Below are 12,104 nucleotides of genomic sequence, written 5' to 3'. Positions count from 1 at the left end.
AGCACCAAACATTTTTCAGTGTGTATCAATATTTGTTTTGCAAGATATAAATAAACAATTACCCTCATTCTTGTCTGCCTTGTTTGAACTATGTGTAGAGCTTGGTCAGCTTTGTTTTCAGGTTGCACATCATCCCCCTTTGTTCTTGTTCCACGCCTTGACCTTCCTCTCCCTCTTAAAGGTCACTCTGGATTTTAGCTTGAAAGTGAGCTGATTTCAGTCTGGGTAATAACAAAGTTTCTGCATTTGAGTTTATCATTCAGTGTGTATCTTCTCTCTTACACGTTACAATTGCTACTGTGGTAAAGTTAATACTTAATCTATTTCATAATTTGACAACTAATGCATTCATGATTACTTATCCAACATGTAGGAATATAGTGCTAATTGAGAATCAGAAATTAATACATATGAGGTAGTGATTTGATGGAAGTTTTCTGAGATGGATCAGGTCAAATGTTGGGGGTGGGTGTCCGAAATTTAAAAAGGGTCCCTACTTTCCTAGAACAAAGTCTGTGTCTATTTTCTCAGTGTGCATACTACCCACTAAACATGTACAGGAATAAAACGGTGGTCTAGCTTCAAAGTGACAACTACTTTTGTGCGTGTGTACGTTTTTATGATCTGACCCTGAGCTTTGAACCTGGATTCCATACTGCAGTCGCAGATTTATAATAAAAACTCAACTCATATTTAAAGCTTTGTGTATGTAAAGGTATTAACCTGGAGAAGCAGTAAACGATTTCTTTCTCGCTTTGTTTGAAATGACAGAAAGACGAGTGTTAGGGGTCCAGTGGTGACAATCTGGTTAGAATTTATAAATTGATTAATGTAACTACCACAGGGGCTCGTATCGTTCCTTACAATTTACCTGTCATACATGTACTATACAATAACTACAAGGGAGGACACTTCTCTCCTTTTTCGCGCTACCTATTTTAGAATAAACGCTGATATTTCAAGCTGCATTTCACGTAGTGTAATACATTTGACACCGATGTTTAGCTCAGACATTCGACTTTATATGCGTATCCTAAGTTTGGCATACTGGCATACCTTGAAGTAATGCCAGACCATTTTCCCACGCTACTGCTCGACATGGTCACGATCGCGCCTGCTTAATATGCACGAACAATGCGCTGAGTGGAATACTGCCTTGTCATTGACCAACTGAAACTAAGTTATAAATAAATGCAGGACATCATTTTCTTTTAACCAATGAGAGGACAGTATTCCTTTAAGCGGGGTTTTACTTGCATATTAGGCAGGCGTGATCAGGGCCATGTGGAGCGGTAGCGTGGGAAAATCGTCTGGCATTCCTTAAAGGTATGATATAAAGTCAAACTTTGGATAGGGATACACAGTCGAATGCTGAGCTAAATATGGGTACCAAATTTATTAAGCTTTGCAAAGCTTAGCTTGAAATATCAGCGTTTATTCTTAAATAGCTCGCGCGAGAAAGGAGAGAAGTGTCCTCCCTTGAAGTTATTATATAGTACATGTATGACAGGTAAATTGTAAGCAACACTAAGAACCACTGTGGTAATTACTAAGTTTTGAGCATTGTTAATGGGGGGGGGGGGGCATGAGGGAGTGCGAATACTATACAAGAAATCGCAGGAGTCTGAAGTTTTATTAATAAATAAAGTACGATGAAATATCTGACAACACTATAATGTTTTTTGTTATCGAAGAATAACTGCAGAAGGCGTTCTGTACCATTTATTATATGCAATATATCAATGCAGCTAGGAATGGGAGTAAAGACTGCCTTGAGAGTATGGTTCCCATGGAACATGAACCCTAGTGAATGTATAACATAAACCTGCTGTTGGTGTTTGAGTTCTAATCTATTGTGAAATATCTGATTACTTTTACTGTCAAGTGATATTACAAAGCTAATTAGAATAAGGCTTTACAGTACAGCTCCCCCTCCCGAGAAATTTACATTAAAATGAAACGCGATCTATTGACCGCATTTCTATATAAGCCACATCAGCTTCATTTTTACAAGTTCAGTCTCTCAGGTGGTTTTGACAATCTCCCCGAACGTGTGAAATATCCGTTGTGACTGGTTGGCACTGCTTTGCTTTCATCTGAATTAGTCAAAGTATCAGGGTTTGAAACAGTCACTCTGAGGGGCTCCGATAATGTAGTAGGCATGGAAATTAAATTTCTCTTATTACGCCGTATCTCTCCGTCGTCAGTTACTACCATGTATGATGCCTCAGATTTAATAATTCCTGACGAAAAATGATCTTTAATCTATACTTTATTCCTTGCATGAAGTTTTTTCATATTTCGGGCGCGATGTCGACGATCATAATTTCTCATTTGAGTTTGCTTTTGATAGTTTTCTGATTTCTTCAGTTTCATTAAATCTGGCCGTTTCGGCTCTGAGTTATTTGGTGCCATTGGCAAAGTAGTTTGTAATTTTCTTCCTATCAGTAATTCGGCAGGGCTGTATCCATTTGGTAATGGTGTTTGCGCGATATGTCAAAAGAGCTATGTAAGGATCGTTTGCTTTTTTAACCATTCTTTTAATTGTCTGAACAGCTCTTTTAGCGTGACCATTGCTCTGTGGATATTTTGGACTACTTGTAATATGCCTGAATCCATAATTTGTCGCAAATTCTTGGAGTATTGCGGATGTGTATTGCGGACCATTATCTGAAACTAATTCTTCTGGTAAACCGTGTCGCGCAAAGATTTATTTGAGATGACTGACAATTACTTCTGAACCAGTGCCTTGCAATTTTTCTATTTCGATGTATCGTGAGAAATAATCAGTCACCAAGAGATATGATTTACCATTCCGTTCAAACAAGTCTGAAGCGACTCTGCCAAGGTCGACTTGGAAATTCATTTAGTATCATTGGTTCAGCTTGATGTCTTTAGTTTTCGATGCAATTTTGGCAAGACTTTACCAAGTGTTCTAGCTGAGTACTTAGTTCTTTACACCAAACTGACGTTTTGCGCGTTCTCGGCATTTAACTATGCCTTGGTGACCATCGTGAATTCTCTCTAGGATTTCTTTTTGAAGTGATTCTGGTACGACCAGGCGTGTACCTTTCATTAAAAGACCATTTTGAACTGTAAATTCACCTCTATCTGCCCAGTACGATTGAAGATTTTCGTCTATAGCGGATTTCTCTGGCCACCCCTTTTCGCAGAATCGTACATTTGCAAATCGAATCATTTAGATATTCAGACTTTATTTGTTCAAGTCGAGTATTCGATGCAGGCAAATTACTAGCTAAGAAATCAACATAGGCGTTAGTTTCAGCCTGAAATTCTATGTCACTCTCAAAGTGATAAGTTAAAGGTACTCTGGATAGAGCATCAGCAGTTAATAGAATTTTGCCAGCAACATGAACTATAACAAAGTTGAATCTCGCATTCAAAAGCGTTGAATTCTAAAGGGTAAATCTCCCAAGATTGTGTGCTCGTTAGTGGTATTAATGGCTTATGGTCAGTTGCAAGTTTGAATTGTGACCCAACTAAATAGCTACTGAAGCGTTCACAAGCCCAAGTGATTACAAGGGCCTCTTTTTCTATTTGAGCATAGCGTTGCTCAGTTTCTGACATACCTCGCGATGCGAACCCCACCGGTCTCGGAGTGCTACCATGCTTCTGCCGTAGCACAGCACCTAGTCCAAATGAAGATGCATCTGCAAATACAACTATTTCTCTGTTTCAATCATAATGTGCTAAAGCTGGTGAAGATATCATTTCTTGCTTGAAGTCTCTAAAAGCTTGTTCTTGATCTGGACCCCAAGTCCACGAGTTTTTACCTTTCTAAAGCTCACGTAATGGTTTTGATTTTTCTGCCAGATTTGGACCAAATTTGCCAAGCTGATTTGCCATACCGAGAAATCGTCGTATCTCTGTTACGCATTTCGGAGTTTCCATTTCAGTTATAGCTGTGATTTTTTCCGGATCAGTTCGTCAACCATTTGCGTAAACAATGCCCAAAAAACCTAATGGATGGTCTCGAAAATTCTTTCTTTTCTGCGTGCAAAGTGACGCCAGCCTTTTGAATTGATTTCATGACCATTTTTAGTCTTTCGTCATGCTGTTTCTGCGTTTACCCCAAAACAAGAACATCGTCCATGTGACAGAGTCGACCCCCATGTCGCTCCAGAGGTTTTGACAGTTTTTGACACCCTTTTCTGAAAAAAATTCAGGCGCGGAACTGATTCCGAATGGAAGGCGATTAAAACAAAACCTACCAAAAGGAGTAATGACAGTTGTAAGGCGACGTGAATCTTCTGACAGGTTTATCTGCCAAAAGCCTGAGTTTGCATCAAGTTTAGTAAAAAAGAACTTTGCACCTTCTAGTTTTGCAAGGGATAGGAACCTTTCTTGGGGTAGATAAGGCATAAGGTTTGGCATTTTTGTCCAGAGTTATGTTATAGAACCATTTTATTTTCCCTAAACCTTTAAACAGATTTGGGAATTTCTCGCGATAATCCTTATCTAAATTTATGCATTTATCATGAATTTTGCTTGCATTTTGTGAGTTTTCATCTGAGGCATTTAGTGAGGATATATTTGCCTGTTCAATAATCTTGAGAGCCTGAATCGCGGGCCTGCCCAAGAGTGCCTGATTCAGTCCCCTTACAACAAATATGTCTTGTACACTGATCACATTGTTTGATTCCAGTCCACATGTAAATTTTCTCAGCACTTTAAGTTCAGAGTTTCCAGGTCCATACAGTTTTCGATCAGACTTTGATAGTTTTTGTTCTCCGATTTTTCGTAAATCCTTAGAATCTCATGAATTAGTCACATAAGCTCCAGTATCAATCTTGAATAAAAGTGAAGCGTTGTTCAATCTCACACGCGTTATCCACGGTTGACCCTTCCGTGTGCTAGTAGCCTCTAGATATCCAGGTTCCGCTCTAGATTCTATTGTGCGAACTGTTGACTTTGACAGACGGCATTTTGCATAGTGTCGCCTTTTCTTACACTTGTAGCATTCTGCTTCTTTTGCTGGACATTGATTAACTTTCTTTCCACAACTCATGCATCCTTTGCTGCTGACACTTTTCTGTTGAACTTTTGGGATTTTATGTTTCTCTTAACCATATTTCAGTGAAGACGATTTTACTGCATCCATTGCAGTCATTTGTTCTCCATTTACTCGTATAGTTGATTGTTGCTTTTTCACAGCCTCGTTTTGACTAGCTTGACTAATGGCAGACTCTAGAGTTAGATTTGCAACTAACTGCAATTTTTGTGACAGTTTTGAATCGTGCAGTCCAACTACAAGTCGATCTCTGATCATTTCATCATGTAGTGGCCCGAAATTACAAGATAGCTGTAGCAAAACTGTCCACTGTTTCTCCCTCTTCCTGTTTTCTTTGATTAAATTTTGCCCATTCAAAAATTACATTCCTCTTTGGAATGAAATATCGCACGAATCTGTCATGGGCTTTCACTTTTGATCTTCCTGTCAGGTTTAACGAAGACATCATCAGCCTCACTTCCCATGGAATAAATCAACGTATTTACTTGAATTTCTTCTTCTTCCAGACAGACGCTTGACGAAAGCGTTCAAAGCGCAGAAACCCGTTTTCCCAAGTTCGAGGATTCGAAAAGTCAAGTTTGTCCGGATTTGTAAATTGAAATGAAGCCATTTTCAACTCTGATAATTTCAGTCCCGTGTTTTTACCGCTGCCACCATGTAATGTTATTTGTTATTGAAGAATAACTGCAGAAGGCGTTCTGTACTTTTTGTTATATATACAAGACATCAATGCAGCTAGCAAAGTGAGTAAAGACTGCCCTGAGAGTATATTTCCCATGGAACATAAAACCTAGTGAATATATAACATAAACCATCTGTTGGTGTGTATCAGTTCTAGTCCAGTGTGGAATATCTGATTACTTTTACTGTCAAGTGATATTACAAACCTAATTACATTAAGGCTTACAGTACAAACACGAAATCACCTTATCGGTAATATAAATTATAGTACCGATAAGGTGATTTCGTGTTGTCGGAGATTTCTTCGTACTTTATTGATAAAACGTCAGACTCATGAGAAGAAACCGAGTACCTGTGGGTTTTTGCAATACTGTACAAAGCACGTAGATTTAAATCATTCTCGTACAACAGAAAGTATTTAAATATAACTATAATAGTCCTACATAAATTTCCTCTCAAAATTAAAAGTTGAAAGAAAAAAGGATAAGAAGAAAAAGGATAAGGAGAAAAAAAACGAGATCACAGGACGATCGTACTCACCTTTGTTGACATTTTGCGAGGTCTCGTAGCGTGATTGTGTTTTACGTCACCAACTTCAGTGTACACAATTTAGCATATAACACTGGACAACAAATTTTTACAAAAGTCATGTTACTGAAATAAAATTAGTCAATTCTTATCAATTTTTATGTGCTGAACACGAATATGACAGTCAAATTGCAAAATTGGCTCTAGTTTTTTTGTAATCTGCAAGAAATTAATGTTTACATAACGAAATGCATTCCAATAGTAAAAGGTCAACTGTAATAGCCTACCTATAAAAATCAAGTCATTGACTACATCTTAGATTTCTTCGCCTGTCTCTTGTACAGCTGTTCGGGAGCATCTCTGAGGAGTGTCCAGCAGTAGTCAGCCAGCATTGTAGTGGACCATTTTCCCTGGTATCTTTGTTCCATTGTTGCGATATCTTGATGAAAACGTTCGCCGTGTTCATCACTAACAATACCACAGTTGCTAGGAAAGAAATCCAAATGGGAATGAAGGAAGTGAATCTTTAGAGACATATTGCAGCCAAGTTTCTTATACTTCATCAACATGTCTTCTACTAGTTCCTTATAGTTTTCTGCCCTAACATTTCCGAGGAAGTTTGTAGAAACTAGGCGAAAAGCATTCCATGCTTGTTTCGCGTCACCTTCCAGCAAGTTGCTGAACCGGTCATCTTTGAAAAGCTCTCGAATCTGAGGACCCACAAAAACTCCCTCTTTAATCTTTGCTTCGCTGAGTCGAGGGAATTTTTCATGCAGGTATCGGAATGCTGGCAAAGTCCGGTCAATGGCTTTCACGAAGTTCTTCATCAAACCTAGTTTGATGTGAAGGGGTGGTAGCAAGATTTTCTGAGCCTCAACCAGAGCTGGGTGTTGGATATTCTTCTCTCCAATGGCTACATTCTGCCTGTGAGTCCATTCCTTCCTCATGTAGTGCATTTCCCTTGCTCGGCTATCCCACTCGCATAAGAAACACATGTATTTTGTATATCCTTGCTGCAGTCCCATTAAAAGGGCAACTACCTTCAAATCACCACAGAGGTGCCAGCTCTACTTGTTATACTCAATGGAATTCAGTAGCTGCCTTAAGTTATCGTATGTCTCTTTCATGTGGACAGCATACGCTACTGGAATAGATGGAAGAATGTTTCCATTGTGCAAAAGCACAGCCTTGAGACTCAGTTTCGAAGAGTCCACAAATAGTCTCCATTCTTGTGGGTCATGAGTGATTTTTAAAGCATTCATGAGGCCCTCAATATCGGAACAGAATATCAGATTACTTTCCTTTCTGAAGAAAGGCTCCAATTGCTGGTGGCGCTTTCGATATGCAGTAATTGTGACATCTTCTTCTAGAAGATTCCATTGTTGGAGTCTTGATCCTAGCAATTCTGCCTTGTTCTTTGATAAGTCCAAATCACGAATCAGGTCATTTAGTTCTTCCTGTGTTATTCTGTGTGGGGTTGATGATGCACCACAGTGAAAATCTGGATCACTGCATGCTGATGGACCAGGAGAAGAACAGGTCGACTCACCTTTGTCTTCGTCAGATGAATCAAGAGAATATTCTGCTGGCGGTTCTGGAATAGGAAGTCCCTCACCATGTGGAACTGGTCTCAATGCAGACGGAATGTTTGGGTAGACTATTCTCGACTTCTTTCGCTTCGTTATTCCGCCGGAAAGAGGAGGAACCAAGCAGAAGTAACAGTCATTTAGGTGGTTGCTTGGCTCTCTCCACACCATTGGGACTGCAAACGGCATTGATGACCTTTTGCAATTCAACCACTGTGAAAGCTGTGTTGTACATGTAGCACAGCATATATGCGGAGCCCAAGGCTTGTCTTGGTCACCAACCTTGCATCCGAAGTAAAGATGATATGCCTTCTTCACTTGAGAATTGATACTTTTCTTCTGGTTGGCAAATGTCACTTCCCCACAAATATAGCAAAAATTGTCCGCGGTATTAACACACTTTCGAGGCATTACTGTTCTTTATTGTACGTAAATGGATAAAATAATAAGTTTTATGTAACAGTAGCTTGAACTGTCTCGCACAACGTCTAAAATATTTTAAATGCTGAACCTATCTGATTGGGCTTTATATAGTACACTGCTTACGTCAGCTTCAGCAGCCGCCTGGCATTAGTATAATAGGCCTACACATGTATAGTACACTGCTGACGTCAACTTACTTCAGCAGCCGCATGGCATTAGTATTGCATTGCATCAGAAAATGATGCAATCAACTGTGGATGATGTGAGCATGATGGTATTATGCAATGTTACATCATTATTCCGGATGTTGCTGCAGTCCTACTGGAGAAATTTACACAGTGAAACATAGAAAATGAGGTATATGAATATCTTCAAAACGAGAGCCAATACAAATTTTTCACGGTTATATTCGTGTTCGGCACACCAAAATACTACAGATTAGGGCCTTTTCAAGTCAGTAATGATTTCACTGTTGACCAGTGTAATTATACAAATTTCGGTCACCGGAATTATGTGTGTTGTTCGGGATCTGTCAATCACTGCCGAGCGGAATTTCAATATTTAGACGATATATTCGTTAAGCTACGTACAAAGAAATCAAAGAGCTCGTATTTTATAATGAGAACCTCCACGTACTTGATATTACCCCAGAGTTGCCTTTTAAATAGTATTTAATCAGTTGATATACATAAATGTCCCAACATTTTTGTAAGAAAATTCACCATCACCTGCACTAATGTACCTTAAATGGAACATATAAATGGGTCGGGTGGGTGGGATTATGTTGGCAATGTCATAGATGATCATGCAGTGCAACATCTGGAGCTCTACCGTTTTGCCATTTCCATCTTGTTTAGAAAAAAAAATATTTTGCTAGTTACGTTGCGACATTCACGACTGGAAATCTGGATAGGTAAAGTAATATTAGTACTAAATGAAAAATCTACTCGGAGAATATACCTATATCTTAAAGAACAGAATCTTTTTGGCACGCAATTAGATTTATGTAGCCATTAACTAGGCAGTGTAAACTTGAAAAAGATCATCCTTTGCTGAAATTTGCTTGGTTTACTTGATCGCTGTTAAATACTGACAATCTTAACAAATTTTTATTTTCTTGAACATAACTCATCCTGTAACTTAATATTTACTGTTTAATTTATTGTGTATGTGCTGACTTCAGTATATTACATTATGTTTATGTTTACATTATGTAAAGCAATATTACAAATTTTAATTTTCTGTTTATTTATATAACTTGAATTGTATAACTGGTCAGTTAGGTAGGATTGATAGGGTTGTCTTTGATCTATTAGAACTGCTGCTTAAAATGTGACAACACAAGAGTATATCACAATACTACTCATGCAGCTCTGTGTCTAACCCACAGTTATCTTTCTTGGATAATGCTTATAACTAAAAATAGCTTGTCTTTATGAAACTACGGCTAAGTATATGTACAAAATAACACAACAAACAAACATTACCAAAAAGACCCCCCCCCCAAACCCCCCCCCCCAAAAAAAACCCACCAAAACAAAAACAACACAAAAACAAACAACTGATGGTTAGCAATGCAATATTCTTTCCAAATGGAGTATTTTATTATCATAGTGGTATAGAATTTTCTGGCTCAAAACTATCAAATAACGTGAATCAACTGCACAATTTTGAAGGTGATACAATGTACCTATACAGATATCATGCGAAACAAATAAATAAATATACTCATATACCAAAACATAAATAAGCAATATCACTTTCAAGTGTATTTGTAAGTGTTCTGAATTCTGTTAATGATCTTTTCCCATTCGGGGTATGTCATATAGGAAATAAACGTATTTTACACTAAACAGGTGTTAGATGTTTTAAGACATTATTATTCTTTTTATTGCATATATTCTCGTTAATTCTTGCCAGCAAAAATTCTTCTCCAAAAATTGCATTGCATGAATAGGTATCTGTTGTATTACGAATCTAATCCCGTCCACCCAACATCGATATATGTTGCAATCATACATTCACAAATACAAGTATAGTCAGTAACATGAAAATCGATTATATAATGGTGATACTTGATGTAAAACAGTAAAGCACAATCGATCAACCTTTCATTCAAATAAATCATTATACAAACGCGAATGCGCTCACGCACACACACGCAAACAGCACAACCGTACGATTTCACAATCTTTTACCTCCCCCCATGTCTGATAATGACAATACTGTTTATAGACCCATTTTATGACTGACCACTTGACCTATTTTGTCCAGAGTTTTATTCTTTAATGGTCAGTATAACAGGTAAACTATTTGCATGTATAAATGAGGTTCGCTATTGGGTTCATAAAAGATTCAATATATAAAAAACCCCATAACGCACGATGGTTTATCTACAGTTAATTTGTAAAATATTCTGCCTATTAACAAATATTTATTTTGTAAGATATTATGCCTATTCCATAGTGATACTTTAAACATACACTCAGTACTTCTTCAATTGACATAGCTGTGACTAACACAATGAAGCAGCCGGTGGCGACACAGCTGGAATAACTGATTTTAATGTTATTTCCTTATTGGCAACGCATTAAGTCAGTTGTTTCTGCTTTTTCGTTTTTCAGTGCCGTATTTAAGCAGCATAATAAACACATTCAGCTTATTTGATAATGTTTTTGTTTACAGTTGTTAGAGTTATGGACCTTGACCGGTAAGATTATTTGCCTTTATTTAGAGCTGTTCTTGACTCTGATTCCTTTTCTAGGCTTACTTTTGTATTGACATTTCAGATGTGTGAAATAGAGACACAAAGATGGCTGAAGCTAACAGGTAAATGTTTGTCTTTATATTGTTCCACCTTCTTGCGAAAAGAATTGGAGAGTGACACACACAGTGACACGCATGCACGTTCTTGGAGGCTGTCAATCTGATTAAAATCAGATCTACGCTGTCAGATCTACGCTGTCCTAACAGTGGAGATCTGATTTTAATCGGATTGTAGAGGCTCTGTTCCAGTTACTGCAGTGAATCAGCTGCTACATGATTCTTATTTATTCCTTATTAAGTGTAGTATATTTTGAAAAAGCAGATTTTAACATTAGCATGTAATACAGTGTATATTTTGTGTCTGTAACTGACAAAAATACTCAGTAGAACTTAGAACACTTAACACGCGTTCGATAACTGGTTAGTCGGACTAGCTGACCTAGTCGCTATATATATATATATATATATATATATATATATATATATATATATATATATATATATATATGCTTCAACAGTGAAGTCAACTGTTTACACAGTTAACCAGCCGAGTCATACCAAAGACTGATACAAATGGTACTAGCAGCTGCCTCGCTAGGCGCTCAGCATTAGGTGGTTAGTGCTAGGACTGGTCGGCCCGATGTCAGGATAGTGTAACTGGGTGGGGCATCATGCTATATATCGTCGGCATGATGCCCCACTGCTTGACATCACTATAATCTGTCACATTGCAGACATCGCAGCGATATGACTGAGCATTTGTTAAAGCTTCGTTAAAATACCCCCCCCACACACACACACACATACGCCCTCTCTGTCTGTCTGTCTGTCTGTCTGTCTCTGTACATGGTCGGAGTGTTACGGTAATTGAACATACATTAAGCGTGAAGAGAGGATCTCATATGCACATGGTTTATCCAATGTATTTGCATATATAACAAAAAATTAAAACAAAAAGGAATATAACACAATCCTCTGTTGGCATTACATTGCAAAATCATTTCAAATCTGTAGAAGTGAGGACGCAAACTTGTATTACAGCGGACGTAACATAATTTTGTTGAGTATTCAATATACTATTGATTTCA

At 37.9% G+C, this 12,104-nt stretch overlaps 1 protein-coding gene across 2 annotated transcripts in view; it reads left to right on the top strand.

Moving 5' to 3' along the window:
• Positions 1-12,104, top strand: part of LOC149798581 (NFX1-type zinc finger-containing protein 1-like) — a 37,373-nt gene that overhangs the window by 14,422 nt on the left and 10,847 nt on the right. For both annotated transcript variants that reach the window (XM_089957393.1, XM_089957394.1), the window contains exon 2: positions 11,040-11,079. In XM_089957393.1, coding sequence (XP_089813519.1) covers positions 11,063-11,079 — 17 coding nt within the window. In that variant the 5' untranslated portion in view covers positions 11,040-11,062. The remainder of the gene's footprint in view (positions 1-11,039; positions 11,080-12,104) is intronic.

Source organism: Sinohyriopsis cumingii, chromosome 5 (assembly GCF_028554795.1).
Source record: "Sinohyriopsis cumingii isolate HCF-2022 chromosome 5, ASM2855479v2, whole genome shotgun sequence".
Classification (NCBI taxonomy): Eukaryota; Metazoa; Mollusca; class Bivalvia; order Unionida; family Unionidae; genus Sinohyriopsis; species Sinohyriopsis cumingii.
This window is presented reverse-complemented; position numbering and strand designations above follow the sequence as displayed.